The sequence below is a fragment of the Dunckerocampus dactyliophorus genome, chromosome 11 (assembly GCF_027744805.1).
Source record: "Dunckerocampus dactyliophorus isolate RoL2022-P2 chromosome 11, RoL_Ddac_1.1, whole genome shotgun sequence".
Lineage (NCBI taxonomy): Eukaryota > Metazoa > Chordata > Actinopteri > Syngnathiformes > Syngnathidae > Dunckerocampus > Dunckerocampus dactyliophorus.
The window spans coordinates 25134915-25160172 of record NC_072829.1 but is presented as its reverse complement, the minus strand read 5'-3'; the positions used below and the strand labels follow the sequence as shown (position 1 = coordinate 25160172).

Genomic DNA, 25258 nt, shown 5'->3' with positions numbered 1-25258 from the left:
AATATAACATTTTCTCCAAGCTAATTTTCCAAAAATTCCAACTTTATTTTGTTTTGTTCTTTTCTGATAATATTATAACTTTAAAAAATACATATTTTTTAATATAACAACTCTATGCTACTAAAATAAAAATTTTTCCTCGTATTACAAAGTCATTCTCATAAAATTGCAACCTTTTGTCTTGTTAGAATCCACATATTTTTAAAAAATATTTTGACGTTATTCTCGTAAAATTACAGCTGTTTCTTTCCATTTGTGTTGTCAATTTCAACTTTCTTCTTGTAATGTTTTGACGTTATTCTCTTTCTCCCCAACGTAATAGTCCAAAAATTGTAATTTTCTTTTAATTTGCTCCTCACATTAAGACATACACCAACCTCTTTCTTTAATATTTCAACTTTATGACACTAAAATTACATAATTTTCTCCTCATATTATGTTATTCTCATTAGATTACAATTTTTTTATCTTAATACTTTGACTTTATTCTTGTAAAATTACGGCAGATCTTACATTTTTGCTTTTTTTTTAATGTTCTTATTAAATTATATTTTAAAACAAAAAATCAGCTAGGGTCTGCAAACACTTTGGACACCCCTGTCCTAGAGCCACTTCCTCGTTTGCACCTTCTCCAGTCACTCCAGCTGATTAGCGTGGGATGCAAATGTTATTTGAGGTCAGGAATTTAATTGAGAGACAAATTTACAGCTCATTTTTTTGTATATAAGGGTTTTTTTTTTACTACTAAAATAAATGAGCTTTTCAAAGATACTCATATTCATCAAGATGCACCTGCACAGAACAAACCATTCTCCAAATTTGGGTGCATTAACTTAAAACAATATTCAACAATTCACATAAACGATTAGACAAAGGTCAGGGATGTTACCATCAGTGTGTTCATAATTCAGTGTTTTTGCAAATAGAGGAAAAAGACTTATCATTCATAAATAACATTAGTGCAGTTACCGTCTTTGGGATGTACAGTTTCTCTAACAAATACAGGGGTCACCGGGCAGAACATTGATGTGATCCAGTACATCTGTATCACAAAGGAGCAACAAAGTACAGGGAAAAACATCCCCGACTTCGGTTTACTTGTGTGTTTATTTTTCCATGACAATGATAAAAATATACATCCTTTTACCATTCAGTGCGATGTAAAGCAAAGCTACTTGTTGCTAGAAAAAAAAAACCTAAAACAAAAACATAAAATTGGAAGTATGTGGTGTCAGTGTTGTTTGGTGTGAGTCAAATCAGCAGCAGTCAAGGCTTTTTACTCACGTGAGGCGGTGGCTGCAATATGCAACATAGTCATTGCGGTTCTAGTGTCCACTGCCCTCTAGCGGACGCGGAACGCAAGTCCAATCACATAAATGTCAAAAATAACTTAGAAACGCAGGGGAGCAGTGGCGTTCACCAGACATCACACACACAAAACAACATATTGCACCTTTGACCCCTCGGTGAGAAGCTGAGTCATGAGGCAAAGAGGAAAAATTCAGTTTCCCGAAAAGCTCAAATTAAAAGCACGCTGGAATCAAAGGAAAGTGTACATAAAAGTGAGTGGGAGGAAAAAAAACGTATCAGTGCGGGGAAATGGATTTAGTGATGCTGTGGGAGGGGGGTGTGCGCTAGCCCTGACATACATAACTAGTTGACATGTCAAGTCAGAACCATTGAAATAATATCAGATGGGATTCAAGTGAGAAATGACCACCATCGTGCCAGGACTTAAACATTTCATACCGAGGACACCCACAATTAGTCAAAAACATTACATGGGGTTAGGGGCCATTTGAGGTATTGCCATGGTAACCAGCAGGCAGGCCCTAAAATTGGCACAGGGAATCTGGATGTGTTTAAACCTTAACAGGAAGTAGAAAATGGGGAGGTTTAGAAACGTGGAAAGTAATTACACTCGACTGGATGCAGATGTTTGTGTGGCGACCGCCAGCTCGTTCCTCTATACAGATATAACACACAGCTTTGAAACACTGACTGGCATAGGGGAACATGGCCCGGCAATGAAGATAGGGCACTTTTTGGACCAGAATGATTAAAGCAGAAATAGCACAGTAAAATGGCAAGGCTGATAGTTTTAGCCTTTAACCTGAGCCTGTGTGAAAAGCGTACAATACCTATTCTTCAATGGTGGGGGTTTTTTAGGTCGGTATAAAAAGATACACTATATCAAAAAAGGAAAAAGAAATTATAAATAAAAGCTATGGCATGTTCCAATGGAATATTCAAGTAATTTTGTTCAAGTCCCTGATACTTAAGTGGTTCATGTAAACATCAGTAACACAGACACAGAACCAGCAGTTCATTAGAAGGCAGCAGCATTTCATTTGTACAACACACCACTTCCATGTCTCCTTCCCCGTGCTGGTCCAGTCACAGCAATTCTTTGAGTGGCGCTGGAGACACCCACACTTAAAGCCTGGTTCTCCTCTTGCGTCACAAGGCTCGGCTTTGGAGACGAAGAGAGGGCAAAAGACGAAAGCCTTTTTCTATGACTTTTCGAAGCTGTCAAATTCACCTGCTGTGCACTAAAATAAGGAATTCCTCCGCCCCTCCGAGGATTAATGCAGTGAGGAATTCCCAGAGGGGGCCGCCCTGGCCTGATGCAGACGACACGTGTTAAATCAGTGTTTGCTGACATTTACAGCGCACACACACGTGGCATGGATAGCAACAGCTTGTTTTTCTTTTTTGCCTGTGGTTATTTTGGTAGAATTAGTATAAAAAAATATATAACAAAGCAGCAAAGTATCCTTTTCACAGATTTGTTGTGTTTTTTGTGCACTTCTACAAAGAAGAGGCACTGAATGAGGTGGTCGTAGGGAGGCATCTCATTCACAGTGATATCAGTATCATTCCACAACGCTTCATTACACGTCAGTATTTTAAAAGAGTCATGTCAGCGTGATGACTTCCACGGGGTCTCTCTTGCCTTTGGACCTCTGCTTGCGTTTGAGGCGTCTTTGTGAGAGGGGCGGGAGGGCTGGACATGCTGAAGGTGTTGCCGTGCCGACGGAGAGAGAGGCAAGATCTGCAAGAGGAAGCAGGGATGGGAGCGCTGCGGAGCGCTCCTGTGGCCGTTCCCTCTCCGTCTCCTGGCGTCACCTGTCAAAGCATCCAGCTGTGAACGTGTGATGGGCCCCCAAGTAGCCCCCTGTGTAGGCCATGCTCAGGCAGTGACGCGGTTCTCCGGCGAGGGCCATCTGAACGGATATGGGGCCCGGGAGCGGTAGCGGACGAGCCCCCGGCTGGAGGCCAGAGGTCAGACTTGGGTATGTGGAGAAGCCGCCTCCGGCTGTCATGCAAGAAGCTCCACTTAGGAGACCCATCCGGTGGGTCTGAAGAAAGTCCTGAGACACGTTCACCACAGGCCCCAGAGCCTGAGAGTCGGCTAACGCTTGTAGTTGGGACAAGGAGGGGGAATGTTGGTTAAGGTGTGGAAAGCAGTCTGGCTGGAAGAGCAGCTGTGGGGTGGTGGAGGTTGAGGACGAAGAGGCTGGTCTCTGAATGGCCGACGCTGGGGATAGGTGAGAGATCTGGGTCTGAGACTGCAGAGAGGAAGCTCGGTGCGGAGGGTTGGACTTTGTTTTGTTGGCCTCTTTGACGTCGTTGTCATGAGCACTATGGAAAAGGAAAGTGCATTTGTAAATAAAGCCTAGCAAATTCATTCATCCAAGCTACGCTAGTTCTACAGCAGCATATTTAACACTGCCATTGAGTAAGTAGCCAAGTAATTTTTCAGCTAAATAGACCCCTGATTCTTAACGCCCCTAAGGTTGTACAATTAGGAATTTCCCCCAAATTCAAAGGGTAATGTTTTTTGTTTGTTTCGAACAGGCTTCACAGGTTACACTGAGCAAGATCACATTTACATTTTTATTTTTTTTTTACTCAGGTACAGTATGTGACCCAAAGTCCCACGTTTGAACCGCTGCCATGTAAGTAAACGTGTATTATATCCCGAGATACTTGAACACCTCCACCTCAGGCAAGATCCCACTCTCAACCAGACAGGTGGAGGAGAACAGTGGCCTCACATTTGGAGGTGTTAAGTCTCATCCCAGAAGCTTCACAATCGGCTGCCAACCTCCCCAGCAAACACTGAAGGTCACAGCTTGATGAGGCCCATCAGAACCACATCTGCACATAGCAGAAGTGTCCATAATAATGGACACCTCTCTATCTTTGTCATGTCCCCATTCAGTATCGGTGTGTATTAGTGTGTCGCTTACATCAACATGAGTTCAATGCACTGAGTTAGGTGGTCCCAGGTGTAGCCAGTCAGTAGATGCAGGGCAGTAGTCCAGCTTGGGGAAATCTGTAGGCAAATACGTGACGCTGCCACACACGCGGCAGCAACTTGGGATGGCCGGAAACTTAGGAAAGTGTGATCTAGAAGCATGCAAAAAGGTGAGTCAGTTTTTTTCCTCCACCTTTGAGGTGAATGCTACCTGAGGTGTGTATCACAATCTGGGTCATTGTCGTTCAACCCACCTTGCAGTGACACTTCGAGAAAGTAGTGAGTGTATTTGTCCATGAAAGCCTTGGTCTTAGAGAGGGAAGACAGGGGCCAGCCGTTGTACAGGTCGCCCTCCTGCACCGAGGCATTGAGGTAGTAGTCGATGAAGTGGGCAGGTGTGGGCATACACAGGTTCCAGCCAAAGGTCTCTAGCAGCAGAAGCTCCATTTTGATCAGATCTCTCTTGTTGAGAATCAAGTTGAAATTACGCATAAAGCCCAGTGAGTTCAGTTGCTCCAGCTTGGGTACACGATCCTCTTTCTCTTCAAATTTACCTAAAAAACAAATTGATACATCAAGATGACTTAGAGTTCCCCTCTAGGCTCATGAGTTGGGTTTTCCAGCATTTACATTTTGCTTTCTTTTATTTGTATCAGTTGCCGGGATAGTACACTTGTCAAATTCCCCCCTGGTTCGGGTGCTTATCACACAAAAAGAAAAAGTCCCAGTAAAACAAAAGGTATCACAACAAATGACATGAGATCAATCTCTTCACTTACTGGTCACAAGCATGGTACCTGGGAAAAATGTTAACTGAACTGAGTAGTGAGAAACAGCGCTACTAAAGACATGTGGAAAAAAAAAATACAAAAAAATGAGTTATATCGGCCAGCATCTAAAATCTCTGATATCGGCACTCCGATATAAGCAGTCAATTCCAGACTCCGCCACAGCACTTCTATCCAGCAGTGGCCGGATAGGGCCCACGAGGTCACAAAACAGCGTGTGCTAACATGCTACTCCATGGAGTAGGAGTGATGTCGCCCATGTGTATTTTTTGTCCTAAAATGACGCCACAGCTGAGTGCAACACTTGGGAAACACATGGGAAACTCCCACGGGACTACAATTAGTCATTAGCTATAACTTAATTGAGCACCTGGAAACTTTGTATGTTATGCCTAGCCACTGCTACATTGTGGATAAAATTATACCACACATGCTTAAAGAAGTAAATTCCAGATTTCACACTACACAATAAGTAATAAAAGTATGTATGATTCGTGCTGATAAAATTAAATATTCAAGGCTGCAATATCAGGATTGGATTGGAGTGAAAAAGGGGCACCCTTAGCAACCACATCTGTTTACACACACTTACCTTTAGTTTTGTTACTGTTATGGTACTTTCTGACAAACCTGATTTGTTCATTTTCCGTCTGAATCTGGTCAAGTTCGAACTGCTTTTGTACCACAGTCAAACGCAGAGAGTTTGTTGGGAACTGCACTGAATCAGGTGATATCGTTCGTGACACAGCTTGATTACGGTGTTCACATCTGACCAAACAAACCTAAAGTTCCATCAGGATGCTACTTTTAACACCACAGCTTTCTTTGCACTAACAGGTTAAAATAAACAGGAAAGATTAAGCAAATAAAAAAACACTATTCAGGCCTACATTCTTTAAAAAAAATATTTTTTAAAAAGAGCACTTTTTTACAAAATGTACATGGATAATCTCAGTCGAGTTCATGTTTATCAATTGTTGTCCAATGATGAGCATTTAATGTCAATGATAAAAACTTTGATAAACAGCAGGGTAAAGGTCAGCCCAAAAAAGCCTTACCCCCGTTATCACAAAGCAAGTGCCTGCTTAACACTAGCGGATAAGTTGACTTCTAGGACGCATCAAGCGAGCGTGCAGTGATTACTGAGGATATATACGAGCCCAACGCTGTCCGTGAACAAGTCAGCTTCACCTCTCATATTCCTATCTTCTTCAGCCGCTTCACATCCCTGCAGACATTACAGCAGTGTTTATGGAGAACACCCACTCCAACACGAGACAACCCCCACCTCTTGTTTCCATAGCAACAGCCCAGAGGCCTCAGGGGTCTTTGTGACCAATGAAGAGGGCTCATTCAGTCTTTAATCAAAGAACATGCTTTAAGTTCAAACTTTTAAAAACTACATGGTAGCAATAAGACACAGGTTCCTGGGGGAGGACGGTCCATTGTGCACATACGTTCCATGGCAAAAAAAATAATGTATGGATAATGTATGGGCTGTTCAAAATAAGTCAAACAACGTAAAACACAAGCAAGCAACCACAGTCTCCTGTGCCATCACTATAGGCTCTCATTTACAAAACCATCATGTAAGGGCTCATGCTACTTTCTACCAAGTGTGAGTTTTACCACTGTCCTACCATTAAGCAAAGGGGGTGGGGGGTTCTGGGTGAGAAAGCATGAGTGGTGAGGGCAAGGGGGAACTGCAGCTCATCTGGCCAGGGGGGTAATTAGCGGAGAGGCAGTAATGGCGTCTCTCCACCAGAACAGGAAGCACTGTGAAACAAGGCTGTTTACACTCGGCAGCGCTGGTTCCACAGCCCCAGTCCACACTTTACACATTCTCTCACCCCCATATCCTCTGCTTGCAGGAGCTGTCTGTTGCTAAACTGCTATGTCCACACAGATGACGCCATAAAAAGCCATCAATACCCCCAAACCCCACAAGGACGCATCCACTTTGATCTTAAGAGACAGCACAAGTCAATCTTCCCATTGTATTCCGTGATTAGTCTTTTGATTTCCTGTAGTGGGCAAGTGACCACATAAAATGTGATGCCCAGCAACTTTTCAAAAGGAAAAAACACAAATCAAACTGACAGTGACCTAACTGCACTACTAATTTTCCAATTTACCAAATTTTTTCTACTGAGGGCCAAATGACGGAAGAATCAAAAGGATGAGGGGGCTCCTTTTTAAACTTTTTAAACCAACCCATGTTGATATGCTGAGCCATTTTAGATGTTTAAAGAAAAATCTGCCTCCAGCTCAGCTTTTTGTTATCAGTGACTTTGATTAATATGGACTTTTTCTCCTTACATTATACTTTCTTGCTCGTTTTTTTCTGCTTTCTTCTCGTATATTTTTTCTTGTAATATGTCTTTCTTCTAATAATATTTTGACTTATAATTGTAATATTATAAGTTTTACCCAGTTTAATTTTCCTAAAATTGCAACTTTATTCCTTGTTTTTTTTTCTCATAATAAAATGACTTAAAAAAATTGTAGTCTTTAATAATTCAAATGACAAATGACTTTATTCAACTATATTTTGTCTTTATTCTTATAAAATGACTGCTCTTTTTTCCCTTTTGCTGTTTTCTTTTTTTACTTTTCCTGTTTAATTGTATTTTTTGAGTGTGCTGGGGGGCAATAAATGGGGACCGCACTTTGGACACCAGCAGGGGGAGCCAGAGGAGCCTTCAACCTCCTGCTCCTCTGGCTCCCTCTGGTGGACAGAGGTGGTCGATCACCGAAAGTAGGCATCAAAATTTTAAAAAATTAACGATCCCAGGAGAATCGGGATAATAGCCCCAGTTCCCATCGATACTCGATGCCCAACTCTCATGAATACACTCCTAAAAATGAAATGACAACACGAAAGAAAACAACTGCTACGAAAACAACGTTTAATATAAAACGTACACGGACATACACCATTTCATCTATACTGTTTTGTAACTATACTATCGGGCAGATGGCATACAAAGACAAAGCCCAGTTTTGTTTTGCTGCGGTAGAGTTGTCGCATTCCTAACCAGTTACTTCAGCCTACCTGGAATGCAGGCGGCAAGATGATCCTATCTGAAGTCAGAAAGGAGAGAATCTTCCCTTTAAATGTTTACCCACTTCAAGGACGGGGCACCTATCTTTTCTCATTCACATGACATGCACAGGTGATGGCAAAGATGAGCACAGGCCGAGTAAACATTGTGGAGGTTAGAGGTCAGGGGTAAGGGAGAGGTAAGACCTGGATGCAGGGCTTCCTCCCAGGTGTGCAGTTTGGGGAAGGGGGCAGGGAGAGATGAGAAACCTGAGAGCTGTTTCTCCTGCTCTGCAGGAGACACCAGGTAACTGTACTCCATTTGCAGCCAGTCTGAAGATCATGAACCAAAACCTAAAAGGCCTTGAAGGCATCCATATGTACGGGTGCTGATATTCATTATGAAATTATTTTATTCGACAAGAATATAAAGGGTACGATGACGACTAAATCCACATGAATGATGGCTTCAGATGAAGTATGAATTTCAATACAACTGCGTTTTTTTGTTTGTTTTTTTTTTTTTTAGAAATAGTTCATTCTCTTTCCTTTTTTTCACCTCTTTGTGTTGACCACCATGGAGGAATTTCCTTTGCCCTTTCAAATCCTTTATTTTCTGGCTCATCTTTCATCAAGACTGTGAAATTGGTCACAGCTCCATCATAGAATCTCTTTTGTCGACACCCCTGGCCGTGGAGGCTCTCACAATGCAGGTCCAAGTCGACCCTTGACCTCTGATGCTAATGCCAGTGGAGAGGCCAGAGAAAATTCTAAGAAACCCGTGTGTTGAAGGTGGCGCTGCCATAAAAATGGCTGACACGTATCTGTGCGAAAAAAAATGTTCAGACTTGTAATTTTTTAAAATGGAGCAATGCATTATAAGAACATTCCCTTTAAAGGATAAATGTCTACATCTTGGTTGTCCAAACTTTTTCCAATGAGGGCTGCATATAGAAAAATGTAAAGATATAGGGGGCCACTTTGATACATTTTGTACATTAATGATGCCAAACCAATCCAATATAAGTCAATCTATGCTAAGCTATCAACTAACAGCTGACAAAATATTCACATCAGCATTGTGTTATACGTAACAATGCAAATTAGTGTTCTGTTTGACCCTCGGCCCAAACCGTAGTTTAAATAAGTAGCGGTGACTGTGGAGACACAAGCGGGAACAAATATTGAGCAGAAATGGACAAAGAAAAAGGTATTTTGATTGGTAAATTTAGCTTCAGCACTAGCATTAGCTAGCACTAGCAGCACACTAGCTAGTCATCAACACACCAGTAAAACATGCGTCCATTATAGCGATCTAATTTGTTATTTATGTATTGTGTAAAACTACGACAGGAACAACATCAAATTTAAAGCACAAAATGAATACAGACCGACTATCCACCAGTAGTAGCCTGGACTTCTGCTTTTCAGAGAGGTTGTGTACTAAACAAATATACACATTAGGACTCAATAAAGCCATCAAATCTTACCTTTATGCATACCAACATAGTATCAGCATTTGGGAACAAATATGAGGTGAAACAAAAAGGGTACATACCGCATGGCACAAAGCTAGAAGGTGAGTTCAAGAATGTGGGATTTCTAAAAATAATGCCCATATTTCCAAAATGTTTATCCCTTTACATAAAATTTGATGTAGGTATCGTACACTGTAAAATCTAATAGCACCCTCAACTCAGATAAATAAGTAGAACAAACTTATTTTTTAATAAAAAATTTCTCTCACTTGAGTGTACCAAGTAAAACGTAGTAATCTATTAAAGTAGTAAAGTAATCTATTGTGGTCAACTATATTAGGTTCCACTTCCATTTAAGTTCATTTTAAGGTTAACTAATGGATTTTCCAGGGTAGTTGCATATCAAATCGTTTAGCACAAAGATATTTACATCCCTGCTTATTATAGATAAAAACTTGTTTCGATATGTGATTAAGTGTGATTAATCATGATTAAATATTTTGACAGCCCTACTAATAATATATCTCATTAATAATAATTATTATTTTTATTTTAATAATATGCCAGATAAAAAAACGTATCTGCGGGCCGAAAATCACTTTGGACACCTCTTGTCTACATAACCCATTTGACTGTGACAGCCCAAAGGACTATTCTCAAACAAGATGCAGAAATGTGGAGGTGGGTTTATTTTGATGTATATTTTTGGGTTCAGTTGCGATATGTCCCACTTTGCAGACCACCGCTTCACTCTCTCTTTTCTGCCCTGTTTTACATCCGCCTGCTTTTGAAGTAGCACTCCGCTCCCATCCCAGCCAAGGGATATAGGGCTGCTTCCCAGGACTGGTTCACTGTGCCGGTCCGACAAGGTGGGAGAATAAAACTGAAACAGAACCAGCAGCGAACGGTAACAGGAAACCACAAGAGGCCAGTCATTCCAATTATGTGCTAGAAACTCAAAAGCCTTTTCAAACAAGACACACTTTGAAAAATATCACTTAAATGTGGATATTTACTAGGTGATCAGACGGAGAGAAAAAAAATCAATATAGGTTTATCACAAGGTTGCCCAGGAAACCAACATGCCGTTGAGCAAGGTTAGCTCAGCCATATCTGCACACAAGCGCACAGCCTCCCCGTCCCCAGTCTGCAATCCCCTCCCCCCTTTGGGAAGGGTCTGGCTGCATGTCCTGCTTGCATTGACAGGCTTTTGTTTGAGGCCTGACTCGGAGAGCATATGGCAGGTGCCCCTCAGCCCCCAGTTCCTCCCCACCCCCGGGGCTCTGAGGCCTGTGGAAATGCAACGTGCAGAGTCTATACACCATCTATCAAGAGGTGTACTACTGTTTCTAATATCTTGTTTACTCCATTAAATTCCTTGAGTGGCAGTATCATTCTATACCAAACTGCAAATCACAATAACGCCCAATAAATTCATGCCTCTCTGACAAAGTCTATTTAAAGCAAGCATGATGATTCTAATAAAGGGTGTACTGTTGATTGTATAAACTCTTTCACACAGTCTTTGAAACTGATGACAAACTCAACCCTGACTTCTGGGATCAAAAACAGGAGATGATGGATGTATAATCTTTGGAGGACATCACAGCCTCTAGACTGCAGATGGTTCCACATGTTTAAATGGTCATTTAACATACATAACTACAAAATAAGTCCGCTTTTATTGCTGGGGTAGAACAAGGAAAGGCAGAGGCACACTAAACTAAATGCAAGCAGAAGTAAACTAATACAACAAGGTGCATATGAGCAAAATTTAAAGAAAATAACATTCTTTTTGTTGGGCGTCAATAACACTCATTCCCAGGGGGTGTTTATAACTCAGAATGTAATCTTACTACAGCAAAAGAAGCTCATCCATGAACAAACATGCACACACAGACACCCAGGACGACACAATGGAGTAACAGGATTAAGCAGCGACTACTGGGAGGCGCAAAGGAGGCAGCGATTAATTAAGCCAACACAGAAACCAGAACATTTTTAAGAAAGACAATGAATGTGCCTGTCAAAGGCAGTGGGACCGAGGGAGGCAGTTCAATATCTAGGCCAGATTCCAAGGCACCTCAGGACAGATAAAAACCGAAGAAAACTTGGAATCAAACACCCTTTCAAGCCGTCATCAATCATGGCAGGGACTCCCCGGAGGAGTCAGAGGCAGTGAAGCACAGAGAATTGTTGCCTCACCCAAGCACACAATCAAAAGATTCTATTAAAGAATGATTAATCTATTACAGAATATAGGAAAATAACCTCTGTCCAGGCTGGCTTGTCCACACATCCAAACATTTTTTTTTTTGCATTCTCAAGAGAAACCTCTTTCAAGTCTCATTCTAATATATCCCATCACACAGACAGACTGAGCTTCTGATTGCAAAGATGGCCTGAACATCATTACTCGCTTGCACACAAACGCACCCTCCCAAGCGAGTGAGCCCAGTTCCAGACTCCCACTTTTGACGCCATCATTAGTCTAATTACCCATGATGCCACAGGCTGAATTAATGTACACACAAAACCTCGTAGCCCGTTACAGAAAGAAAGACTTCCATCCACCACACAATCTGCAACGTGTCCCAGCAGGGACAGAATCATTAACAGGCTTACTTTAATTGAAACACACACAGGTTTGGATTTCAAAAGCGGAGAAGCACAGCTGTCACTTTTCAGACTAAAGTCTCATTCCTCCTATGCAAATACAGTGGTGGCATGTGAGCAAAGAAAAACAGAATGTAACAGGTCAATTTGCAGAACAGGAGACAGAATCCTGTTGAAGACAGGAATTTGCAAATAGATGACTTCCTTAAAACAAATAAAAAAGGTTAATACACGAACGGTTTGTTATTGCGGTTGCGGATTGCAGTAGTGTAGGACCGCAATGCATCTTGGACACTTTATTATGATGAAAGAACTGTAAAGAAAGATTGAAGTGTTTGTTTAATCATCTAACCAGAAGTTTATACCAATACTATTATATCCCAAAATCTATAGTGAGGGAGATTGAGAGAGAGAGAGAGAGAGAGAGAGAGAGGCTGCTTGCCTCAGGTTGCATTCAAGTTTGTATGGAAATTTTGACATTCATTGTAAAATTTCCAAATTTAATCTTGCAATATGGCAAGTTTTTTCTCCCAGTATTAAGACAATCTTCTCGTAACGTGGTGGCTTTTCCCCACATAACATTATGATTTTATTCTTGCAATTTAGACATGGCAGACTACGGTTCCACTTACTTGCTAAGAGCAGACAGGAGAGGGCGATGACATAGAGCTGCTTGACGGCCACATCATAGTGGTCCATGAACAAGTCGAGCAGGTAGACGGCTAGGTGCCGTGCTGTGGGACATAGCTGGTAGCGATTACTCAAGATGGCCAACAAGTCTGCAAAGTAGCGACGCATGCCAATCTGTGGTGAATGGGCTCGGTAGACTGGTAACTTCAACTCCTGGGGAAGAGAGGGAAAGAATATGTAAATGTTGTGGTGGGGGAGAAAGGAATAGGTGGTAAAAAGCATTGTGGAGCGATATGGGGTAGGGGGTAGTAAACTACAGTATATACATAATAATAGCGAGCCGTGCACATTCCCTGCTGAAAGGCTGTAACTGCCTTCAGGAGATCTGCTGTGGTGCTAAAACACCAATATCGAGACTAAAACTGTATTTATAACACATCTTGTTTACAGTGTCGCCTCACTTCAGTCTCATTTCTCCTTCGCTGCAGATAGGAGGAGCTAATTTGGGTCACTGAAGGGGTCTCTGAGCATTGGGCAGTGGGTGCCGGTTGATTTTGGGGTGTGTGTGTGTGTGGGGGGGGGGGGGGGGGGGTCATAGTTAATCTCAGTAGAGATGGAGGAGTGGATAGGATTAGGTTTCACCCCAGAACATCTCCTATTCATGTTCAATTAGCTGCATGTGTTTCAAAGTGGAAGGAAGCTACTCAGGAGCATTAGCATTGAATCAGCCTGGGGTGACTCCCCAATCAGCCACACGAGGAAAAAAAAAAAAAAAAAAAAGAGGGCACGAGGCTCCAGTTTCAATATCTTCCCCAGAGTATGAAAGACACATTTTGCTTTGTGCAAACTCACAGAGGAACTATAGTCACTGCGTTTAAGCTGCTTATGGTGGGAAATATTTGCGCTTTCTGTAGTGTTTTTCTCTGAGAAACAGTACAAAGGCTTTTGGTTTGGATTTATTAGGATATTGGGAGTTTAGATGCCAATCCTATTTGAAATGAGAGAAAAGACAAAAAACATCATATTGGGGATGTTGCGTGGGCTTTATCAGGCTGAAAAGTGAACTGAACCACTTTTTAGGACATACACTGCCATGAGGACAAAAGGCAGGACGACACAGCATATCACCAATTTATTTTGAACCCAAGTAAAAACAACACATATCAGATTGACACTTCAATGGAATTCAAAAACAAACAGTGCCCCTTCCCCTCCAAATCCACATGAAGCGACTCCACCCCCGGTGCCACTATCAACCATCCCATCCAGTCCGCCCCAAACTCTCCTCCCACTGCTTCAGCCCCTGCCTCCAGTCCATCTGTCTGTCTGGGGGTACAAGGGCCACAAGAGAACTGTGGTGTGTGTGTGTGTGCGTGAAGGGGGGTAGGCTCTTAAGAGGTTGGGAGGGGGGGATCGGGTAGGATGGAGGGTGCCTTTGTGGGGGACCTGCACCGTAATTAAGGATTCCACAGCTGCCTCTGGCTGATTTGCATGTCTGATAATTTGCCACATGCTACACAGCACCGCTATCTCCCACATCAGGGCATTAAGCACGGCGGCAAACGTCATTAAAGCTGGATGAGACTATGGGGGAATGGGCCCCATGCAGGAAACCCGAACACAGCGTGAAGGCCTTTTAATGCACAGCTATGCTCCTAATTCCAATGCTGTTAATGTGCTTTTTTATTGTGCATGTTCTTGGTATTATATACACATTCAATACTACTACTTTAATGGGGAGCAATCTGGTCCTTGTAAATATCTTTAAAAACGTTAACTTTTATTTTTAAGTAACTTGTTAGTAATGGTAAATAGGCTATTACAACAATGTAACATGACTTTGTGTCCACAACAAAACAGCTGTTCTACAACAAAATACCATTCGTATTGATGTGAGATTATGTCAGGCAAGTGGTATGTGAATGAAGACATTCGTCAGTAATGCTACTCTGATGGATACAGTAAATGTACACTTTACTGAAGAACTGTTACGAGCTACTACACGTTGTGCCATTACTATTTTGGCTGCACTCGTGCTCGTGTACTGTGTGATGCTATATACTGTACCAGGGGTCTTAAATTCAAATTGAGTAAGGTCTGTTTATGCCATTTTTTTTCCCCACAGAGAAGGTCCGAACCTTATTTTGCCTTAAATTGCATCAAACGGACTAGCTCATCATCAAATGTAACGACACCCTGCTCATTGCAATTAATTTGGCACCTAAATTGTATTTAAAAGAAAACCGGACCAAATTTCACATAAATAATAAAACGTTTGACTGTACAAACAATGAATGAACACAAGTGGCCTATTTTTAAGTAAAAAATAAAAATGCACCGTTTTCTCTGAAAAAAATCATATTAAATAATAACAATTTAATAAGTGTCTCTGCAACAGTACATCCTCTTCAAGTTTCACATTTTCTTCTTATTGTTGCAGCGGACATTGGAACTTGCCTGAATTTGTCACACAATTCCTCTTTTTGTTGACCTTTGAGTAAGGTATCTGCTGCAGAAACACCTTCCTTCAAACTCTCCAGTCAGCGAAAGATGTTTGTTTTGCTCTAATATTCATACAATCCTTAGTGAACACTCATTTGTATGTTGCTGTGCTATACATTAATGTGCTTTCGATTTTTCGTACTGGAAGCTAAGCGCCGCTCTCGCATCAGACTTGGGTGCATACAGTACTTCCCCTCGAATGATGTGTGTTTGTCAAGTTGTCGCGTCACATGGATTCTGAAAGAATAAACATATACTGGTCCATCCATTCACTTCTAAATGTTCGCTTTTATCAACTTTTCTTACTTTTGAGCAAGCCATGGTTCTCATTCACAGATTCAGCGGCATAGAAAAAAATGGATGGTCCTCATTCACTGGGCAAGTAAACGATTTCATTGGCTCATTTTGAGTAACATGACCGCGTTTGATGTCACATAACCGTAATAAGTGAAGTAATTATGCCCGTAAACTGCCACTGCAATCGGTCCACAAGCATGTTTATATGTTATTATTATTATAATTGGTCACGGTGTCCGTAAAGGGCCATCACTGGGTCCGGATCCGGACCAAGGTCCGCCATTTGGTGATGGCTGCAATATACTGTATTGACAATTACTTTTCAAATGTGTGTGTTTTCAGGCTCCAAGAAAAGTGTTATGTAAACTAACTTCCAAAACAACACTGTTTTTATGTTTAGGGTAAAACAGATAGTGTAAACAAACTGAAACGCTGGAACCAGTACGTTTCGATGGCAGAATTTGTATGTTGTTTGTAAAAAGGTACGTAGGTTTCCATAATAAGCTGACGATTTTAGTGGAAAATGTGTCATTTTGTCCAGAATGAGAATGAAATGTGTTAGTGATTTTTTTTTTGCTTTTTTTTCAATTGATACTGTATCTTCTGATGGGAATCGAGACAGGAAAGTGGCAAAATGTATAATATTGAAGAGACCTCTTAACATCTTACAGTTGTTTTTGCCACTTCCAATCTGTCACTGCAAGCTAAAAGACACTCGTTCAACAAATACTAATTCAACAATGTTTCCCCTTCAACAGTTTGTGTATCGTCTTAATTAACTCATTAATGCATGTCTCAGTATTGTTGACAGAAGCAAGTAGACAGCTTCGCCTTTACACAATATTTAGGCCACAGTGAAAAAGCAATAGCAATTTTTCAGTTGCCTTGTGTTATGGTTTGCCATTTTAAAGCAAACACACAAATATATGGAAAAGTTTCTCTCACACACAAATAACTGTGTGATGCTACTCAAACATGTGTGCGCCATCCTCTGGAGTCACAGTGGCCTAACACAATGGGCCATCTCTGACATTAGGGTTTATGAGGGTGGGGGTGTGTTGTTTATTTGTGGCTCAGCCTGCACACAGACATTCAAGCCAGCTGACAGCTCACTCTGAATCACACACTGTTAGCAATGACTGTGCCAGTGAACATTTCGCAGACATCCCTATCACAAGTGGATGCCTTCATACAGGCAATCCCTGCCACAGGATATCTCAAATAGCCATCTATAATCTTCTCTCTCAGTGTGGCGCTAGCATGAGAGTCCCAACTGGAAGATGCCAATCAGGTGACACGTCTCCATTAAAGCGGCACAAGGGTACATATATGATCATGCTAAAGGTTAATTAAGACCTTCTCAATTAATGAGCCTTAAATAATCCATGTAATCCCATTGCGACCCTTTTAAATAGACAAGCGCTCCATGTAATTATATTTTCTCTGACTTTTCAGTAAAAAAAAGCCTCTTTCACACAGCAATCCCGCAAAATAGCCACAATTTTCATTTTTGAAATAGGCTCTTCATCAGCTGATCAAAAGTTTAGGACCATAGCTCACAAAAACCTGACACCCCCCTAAATTAGAAATAAAATCATTTTTCTGAAAGGGTGCCTTGCTACTGAAATGGTTAGGTGTATGTCACTTTTTTGGGGATTAAAAAAAAAACAGTGGCCGTTAAACAGTTAAACATCAACATATTGGCCTTTAAAGGGTTCAAGTCCCAAAAACATAATTAATACTTGATATATATATATATATATATATATATATATATATATATAAATAAAAGTTTATAAGTTTATATATATAAGTTTTCCTTAATTTACTTGTTTAAAGTGAGGAAAAAATATATATACACTATTTAGAGCATTTTTGGGAAACCTGACATTTTTTGTCCTGGAGTTTGAGTTTTTGTATTAAAATTTTGTATTGACACCGTAGGAAAATAATGCATAAAAATCAATGTTGCTGCCAAGCATTGTCCCATTTGAAGAGTTTAATAACAACAACAATAGTAACATATGGCTTCAAATGTATGCAGGGTGGCCGAGTGGTTAGCATGTGGCCACACAGTCAGGAGACCTGGAAGATCTGCGTTCGCCTCTCCATTGGGCATCTCTGTGTGGAGTTTGCATGTTCTCCCCGTGCGTGCGTGCGTTGGTTTTCTCCGGGTACTCCGGTTTCCTCCCACATTCCAAAAACATGCATGTTAGGTTAACTGGCAACTCTAAATTGTCCATAGGTATGAATGTGAGTGTGAATGGTTGTTTGTCTATATGTGCCCTGCGATTGGCTGGCGACCAGTCCAGGGTGTACCCCGCCTTTCGCCCACCTAGTGAGGATGAGCGGCAGAGAAAATGGATGCATGGAGGCTTCAAATGTATTCTTATTCATAATTTGGGCGGTTTTGATCCAATTAAAAAATTGTGACGTTATGTAAACATACTTTAAAGGGTTAAAAAAAAAGGCCCAAAATAGAAATAATGTTGAAATAGTTTTTAAGATTGACTTGTTATATATGAGATTTTTTCCAATAGTTTTTTTATATGTGGCTATTTTTTTGTTGTTAAGGTCAAATGTGTGAATGAATTGTATGTACCTCTTGAGGGATAAATACTGATATACTACTGTACTGCTGTAAAGCTGTGTGCGTTTCCACAGAGTGACAAAGTATCCTGCAATCAGATAATTAGAGGCTAACCACACGGAATCGTTTCAGATCAAAACGGCAAAGTACTTTATCGTTTCAGCCTCTCATCCACTCAGAAACGCCGTCTTGCGTGCCCTGAAACAGTATTTTTTTCCAAAACGACTTCCAGAGTGGGAAAATCTGAAAACTCCGGCTCATCTTTTCCGTATAGACGAGCAATCCGCTGCTTAGGTGTCACGTGACCAGAAGTGAGCTTAGACAACAAGCCAACATAATATCTGAATATTTTGAGTGTCGCGACTCACCGCAGTCGACATTCTCCCGGTATTTTCTTGTCTTTTACTCCCAAAATGACGCACACGTAATTCCACTCTGTCGTAAGTCTCGACGAGCCTTGGAAAGCGGTAAACGACAGATTACGCGCACGCGTCCTTTCTTCTTCTATAGTATGGTGTGTCATGCGGCTCCGTCTGTTTGTCTGTTCACAGCGCCACACGTAGGTGTGCCTTTTGTATTACATTGTTTTCACTCAGTGATCAGTTCCCGTCTGGATGCAACTATTTAATAATCTGGGACAGTGTGGATACAAGTTTACAAGTCACAAAAAAAATCTTGTGTGGACAGGGCCTTAGACAACCTCAGCACCAGTCTCAGGTCTATGCAACACTGCAGTGTCCCAACATTCCGATTCCCTTTCCAGTGACAGAAGCCAGCTTTCACAGGCAGTGTGAAAGAGGCTACAATCTCAGAATCCGGGAAATTGCAGGGTCAAATTTGTCACGCCTGTTCCGTGTTGGTGCCATTTACAATCAACAAAAAGTAGTATTCCTTTAAAAAAGGAGAACAACATGAAACCCAGAAGAGACTATCATGTTCATATAGTTGTAAACCAGTTTTAACACTCGTGTATGCCTGGAGTTTGTTTTCCAAAGAGAAGATGATAATGGCATGATGTGTACGAGTGACAGGCACAGCATGCTTTTATATTGTTTTGGTGGTGGTCAGTACCCAAAGTTAAGTCTTACACAAGTAATAGGATGGAAATGGCAACAACGCCTTTGATGCCATTGTGGAAGGTTTTGGTAGTTGGTGACTTTAATGCAAAATTACAAAATAAATTTCTCCCCGCACAACAGACACACAAGTGGTGTCAAAACCTTCAGTTTCATTTTGTTTTCTTGTCTCCCCATTATCCTCATTGGCATGGACTGGCAAAAGCTTGTTAACATTGGCCAATTTTGACCCTGAGGTGACGTTGGGGTAAAATCGATTGATTCTATATTACCATTAAATAAAAAGAAAGCACATTATTTATACATGATTTAATTCTGTGGAGATATTTACCAAAAAAAGAAGAAAAAATGCGCCTCTGTTGATTTTTCTATGGCCTCTGATTTTTTTTTTGCAGCCCAGTTCAGCCCCACCCCAACCATAGACACATACTGGGCCACAGCACGGTGGTTGGTTGGATGACAGACTCACCTTGATGCGGAGGGATTGATGGATGTCTGCAGCTAGCTGTCCTTTCCACCATTGCAACTCCCTTTCCATCTTTTCCCATCCAGAGGAGATTTCCAGAATCGAGTTGTACCTGCTAAGAGACACAAATAGTTTATGAGACTTAAATTACTGCTCTTGGAAATACAACTCAAGCGTTTTTAGCAACAAAACTAAAGTTTCAGTGGTATTTCAGAGCCATCACGGAAGACCCAACATTTTTTCACCTGTGCCTTTTAAACAGAGATCTTGGGGACCATCCATCCATCTTTTTTCGATGCCGCTTATCCTCACGAGGATCACGAAGGTCCCAGTTGACTTTGGGCCAGAGGCGGGGTACACCCCGGACTGGTCGCCAGCCAATCGCAGGGCACATGTTTGGTTGCACAAACAACCATTCACACTCACATTCATACCTATGGACAATTTAGAGTCGCCAATTAACCTAACATGCATGTTTTTGGAATGTAAAAAAAAAACACGCACGCACGGGAAAAACATGCAAACTCCACACAAAGACGCCCAATTCAAACACAGGTCGTCCCAATCTCCTGATTGCTAACCACTAGGCCACCATGCGGCCCAATCTTGGGGACATTTTGTGCTATTCAGTTTTTGAATATAAAACCATTTTGTGTGATGGATGATAAGGGCAAACACGCAGTACGGTCCAAACATAGAACTGATCCAAAACCAGAACACACAAAAACCATAAAACATATACAATGGGGACATGTTGCAAATGCTGTATGAAACTGTATGATAGAAATGCTGCAAGTTCTGGTAACAAACTAGAAGTTTGCTTCCAGGAGAGCCGGACCTGAGGGATGTCTTTAAAAGACATGAGGGGGTTGTCCGGAAGAAAGTTAGCCTTTTTAAAAGGCAGAATAAATAAGGTACATTTTTCTTTCTGTCTTTGTTAAACACCTGGCCACAGTGAGGAATGTATTATGGTGCAACGGATCTATGCAGTTAATGTTAGCTTTAGAATAAGACCAAGTGTGTATTTTTATTTAGTATTGCATTTGTTTGATGGTGTGTTTTTGGTTTTGGCTGATTTCTGTTTGTGCTAAGCGCTTGCCCCTATCGGCCACCGTAATTTTAACCTTAATTACCATCTATATTTGTAATTTTTGTTTTTAAGTTTTACAGAAATCACTCGATGGCCATTTCCTCAGCCGGGGAATTTAAATGTCTGGTTTTAATGTCAGCTGCAGCAGGCTGCTGGTTTAATACGTTAAAGACGCTGACTTGTAAGCAGTAAAGGAGAACCTATATCCACATTGTGGTAGGTATTTTAAACATGTTAACACCAAGAGAAACTACACAAGTTAACGATCTTTAAAAAATAGGGAAAAACACAGCACGTCGTGATATTACTCAGCACCTTGACTCCAACACAGCTAAGTAGTTGTTTAAAACAACAAAGCGTAAAACTTGAAGCAAGTTTATAAAATGTGCTACTTACCGCTCTGACGGGAATGCCCCCAGACCCCTTTGTCTCAGTCCGACATCCTGAATGAGAAAACTCCGTTACGGCTTAACTTTAAGGGGAAAAAAACCCTCTTTTTTCAGCAAAAATGCGGGCTAAGACAACTCTGACAAATTCACGCAAAGGCCGCTGACACCGAATCCCAGCATCGGAACGTTTCGCCCACTGTGTTTAGACTTTTTCTCGGGTGCTTTTCTCCCCGCTGGAACAAAGTCGCTTGCTCGGCTGCACCAGCTGCTGCTGTTGCGGCGCGGGGCTCGTGCGCCTGGTTTCAGAGTGCTTCCTCTTGGACTTGGGAGTTGTAGTCCTTTTCCCAAGTCTGCATTTGGACTACAAAGATTTGTTCAAAAGCAGCAAAGCCCTTTCAAGGTCTGTTGTCACACAGTTGTATTCCCAAAGAGATCAAATAATTTTAAACGTCACCTTTTGATGGCAGTTTAAATCGATACACATTATAATATGATGTTTGGAATGCGGTGTATGTATAAACAAGTGTACAGTTTGGTGTTTTTGAACGTTGTTTTTATGGGATTAAAAACAGTGTTACATAAACATACTAGCCTTTGAAGGTTAAAAACAAATTTTGTAAATATATGTACAAGTAATAACGAATTTTGAGTTTTTATTAGCTGGAATCAATAATCATCAAAATAATAATAAAAAAAAGACATTCTTGAAATATTTCACTTTGTGTGTAGTGAATCTATTTAAGAGAAGAGTTTCACTTTTTGAATTGAACTACTGAAACGCATTGAAGCACACCACTGGTTAGAAACATGAAAATAATGACAGAAAAATGTTTTAAGAACTTGTTGAATTCAAGTATCAGGAGGCACCTTGACTATTAGCTGTGACATCAGCCGGATCAGCATAGATGAGGAAGCCTGTGAAGGTGCTGTCAGTCCAGAAGGGGTCAAAGAAGAGTCCGTTCTGCTCTGAGTAAAAGATCTGCAGCCAGACCTGGTCTAGATGCTGCAAGTGGAGAACAGTAGAACCGGACGCCACATCATGGTTCCCTGTGTTTGCATCAAATGTCTTAATCTTGTACTGTCCATTGTGGACCAGCCCGATGGCTAAGTGCCTGTTGGCCACGGTGATGTCATAGGTGAAGTAATAGACTCCAGGGATGGCGCAGACAAATTTTCCGCTGCTTGTGTTGTAGTGATTGCCCTCGTTGAGCAAGATGCGGCTGAAGCGAATGGGCATCCGCTCTTTAGGGTAGCTCTTTGACACAGCCACAGAGAAAGCCGAGCGGGCGGCGCTGCCACAACTGCAGCCTCCGGGTTCTCCTCGCTGCCCCGCATCCCCTTCATCTCCTTTCTGGCCTTTTTTTCCAGCCAGCCCCGGTGTCCCCCGTTGGCCCTTAAGTCCTCGAGGTCCAGCCTTGCCAATGAGGCCCTCACGGCCTTTCAAACCTGGTTTGCCCGGATTTCCGAGCCTGCCAGGATCACCTCAGGGAAAAACAAAAAGAGATGGCTTTTTTATATCTTTGAAAATTTTAACACAAAACAGGCTACCACATTATTCAACAGATTTTACACACACAAAAAAGACCCTATCATAAAAGTTTAATAAAAATGTCTCAATGACCTAATCATAACATTTTTTTTAATTTGTTGTGTTTATTCCCTTTGTGTCCTTTTTTTCTCAATGGAAAAAATACAAAATATTTCATATTGGCCAAAAATGTGCAAAGTGGAATATTTAGAATATTATTTATGTTACAGTCTTGAATAGCTCAATAATTGATAATGTTGATAATGGTGCATTTTTATTTTTGAAGCAAGTAAGAGTTAATTATTTAAAATATCACTTTTTACGCTTTGGTTCCAAATTGGTCGCTAATAAAAATGTGATGTAGAATTTTTAAAAACCTCAAAAAGCATCAAATCTTGATTTCAGTTCCGATCACACCTAAAACCTGATTTTCCCTTATTTTTAAAGTAGACATTTGGATTTATTACGTGTATCAAAAACTATGTGGTTATAATGGGTCCTGATGGTAAAGGGTTTAGGCTTATATGCAAATCTCCTAATATTTATACACCTTGCAACAGAGGGAATTGTGGAATTTTTAAATAATAATCCAAAAAAAACTGGCCATGTTTCATAGAATTGGCCTTAAAACAGACCAGTAGAGAATCCAAAAAGTCGAGTAAGCACAATGTACACATTTGGTCCTCCCGACTCGTATCGAGTCTACATACCTGTATCTCCTTTTACTCCTTTCTCTCCATCCTTCCCATCTGGACCATCTTTTCCAGGGGCTCCCATTGGCCCCATCGCCCCTGGCGACCCAGGGGGTCCTGGGTTCCCTGCAGGCCCCCCTGGACCTGGCAGACTACAAACTAGATTGGAAGAGTGGATGGTGATGTTGCGCCCTTTCTTGGATGAGGAATATACAGACTGGGAGAAGACAACTGACAGAAGACAGAAGGTCACGCAAGCGTGAAGCATGGTGGCCACTGCGGAGGGTGGAAAACATGAAGAAAAGTTTGTTTAAGGCAGAATATTTGCATGCATGGTTGTATTGTGCCTCCTCTTAAACACACGCAAACCTAAAAACACAAGTTACTGATTATATGTAGACTCACCAGCTGAAAATGATGATGGGTTCTTCCAGCAGAGTCCGTCTTCTACATAAGAAAGCAAGTGTTCCTTCATGACCTTTTTCCAATGAATCTTTCGGAGAAGCGCCGCAAGGAACTGTGCAACTGCAGTGCCTCACCGTCCATAACATCCGCCCAGTCACTCTGCCAAAAAAAAAATGCTTTCACCATGATGTCATTAAATTCAAGTCCGTTCAACAGTTATGCACAGGAACGGAAGCAGTGATGCTCCATAAACTAGCACAGTACCAATGCACGTTTTGAAGATTCAAGTGCAAAATCTACACCTTTGCATGTGCATAAAAGATTAGACAGAGAATTCCAGATGTGTTTGTCACTGTGATACATGTTCCAGCTGTTGGGAGTAATGGGTGTGTTCCGACACCCGTGCATTCATGTTGAACTGAAAGCATGTGAAAAGAAATTGCAACAGCTTTTGTTGAGAAAATGAAAAATAAGATGCATGAAAAGGGGAGTTAACGGCACACGATCTGTCGAGAACTACAAGTCTGAGTCCATGAGTCTCGCTCGGAAAAGGGTGGAGTGCCATCCCTGGACGGATGACATCCTGGCACAAGTGGTGGAGTTTCAGCACCTCAGGGTCTTGTTCATGAGTCAGGGAAGGATGGAATGCCAGATCGACAGGCAGATTGGTGCAGCATCTGCATCGATTCATTGTTGTGGTGAAGGGGGAGCTGAGCTGAAAGGTAAAGCTCTCAATTTACAGGTCAATCAAAGTTTCTACCCTCACCTCTGCTCATGAGCTTAGGGTAGTGACCGGAAGGACAAGATCGCAGGTACAAGCCACTAACTGAGTTTTGTCTGTAGGGTGGCTGGGCAGTAAAAACCTAAGAGTAAAACTGCTGCTCCCGTGCATTGCGTGGAGCCAGAGAAAGTGGCAAGGGCATCTGGTCAGGATGCCTCCCAGAGGAGGTGTTCAGGACCGGTAGGAGGCCTCGGGTGAGACCCTTAGGACGTCTTGGGATCCGCCAGGAAGACCTGGATGAAGTAGCCGTGGGCTTCCCTGCTTAGACTGCTGCACCTGCCCCGGATAAGCGCAAGACGATGGATGGATGGATCTGTCGAGATGCACATGCTGATCATCTTTCTCTTGAAATACTTCTTGGCATAATTTCCTCCCAAACACTCCTTGTTCAGGGGGAAATGTTGCATGTAGCAGCTTTTATATCCCTATATGCAGTTCCGTGATGCTAATTGACATCCACGGTGGTCTAATTAAAATATAAAACCCATACAAAATAAAGTGCCATTATAAAACCTTTTCACATCTTTAACATTAACTAGTGAAGTTACCCACTGTACAAGTACATTTAAGTATAAACTGCACTGTTTGAAGACCTTGACACAAAAACACGAAACAATACTGTC

General features: G+C 41.5%; 2 protein-coding genes across 5 annotated transcripts; both read right to left on the bottom strand.

Moving 5' to 3' along the window:
• Positions 1-721: 721 nt before the first annotated feature.
• On the bottom strand, positions 722-22121 carry ccnjl (cyclin J-like). Of its 4 annotated transcripts, none has more exons than XM_054792637.1 (6): positions 22097-22121; positions 19754-19862; positions 12822-13032; positions 4519-4818; positions 4257-4416; positions 722-3645 (listed from the first exon to the last, which is right to left on the bottom strand). In XM_054792637.1, the coding sequence occupies exons 2-6, from the start codon at positions 19820-19822 to the stop codon at positions 3126-3128; spliced, it is 1260 nt and encodes a 419-aa protein (XP_054648612.1). In that variant the 5' UTR covers positions 19823-19862; positions 22097-22121; the 3' UTR covers positions 722-3125. The 4 variants fall into 4 exon arrangements, with proteins under 4 accessions (XP_054648612.1, XP_054648610.1, XP_054648611.1 ...); XM_054792635.1 differs by lacking the exon at positions 22097-22121 and adding an exon at positions 21237-21480 and having other exon boundaries at positions 19754-19865; XM_054792636.1 differs by lacking the exon at positions 22097-22121 and adding an exon at positions 21237-21480.
• c1qtnf2 (C1q and TNF related 2) lies at positions 21813-25099 on the bottom strand. Its single transcript, XM_054792649.1, has 3 exons — positions 23855-25099; positions 23468-23725; positions 21813-22711 (listed from the first exon to the last, which is right to left on the bottom strand). Exons 1-3 carry the CDS (start codon positions 23922-23924, stop codon positions 22086-22088), a joined length of 954 nt encoding a protein of 317 aa, XP_054648624.1. The 5' UTR covers positions 23925-25099; the 3' UTR covers positions 21813-22085.
• Positions 25100-25258: the final 159 nt, after the last annotated feature.

Excerpts from the sequence above, each read along its gene's own strand:
- ccnjl (XM_054792634.1), bottom strand. The coding sequence starts at position 20,036 with ATGGATGGATGGTCCCCAAGATCTCTGTTTAAAAGGCACAG. Across the intron at positions 4,819-12,821 it reads CTCCTGTCTGCTCTTAGCAA|GTAAATTTGAAGAGAAAGAG; the intron begins GTAAGTGGAACC and ends TTTGTTTTTTAG. Across the intron at positions 4,417-4,518 it reads TCTCGAAGTGTCACTGCAAG|ATCACACTTTCCTAAGTTTC; the intron begins GTGGGTTGAACG and ends GCATGCTTCTAG.
- c1qtnf2 (XM_054792649.1), bottom strand. The coding sequence starts at position 23,924 with ATGAAGGAACACTTGCTTTCTTATGTAGAAGACGGACTCTGCTGGAAG. Across the intron at positions 23,726-23,854 it reads CCCATCATCATTTTCAGCTG|TGGCCACCATGCTTCACGCT; the intron begins GTGAGTCTACAT and ends CACCCTCCGCAG. Across the intron at positions 22,712-23,467 it reads AGGAGTAAAAGGAGATACAG|GTGATCCTGGCAGGCTCGGA; the intron begins GTATGTAGACTC and ends TTTTTCCCTGAG.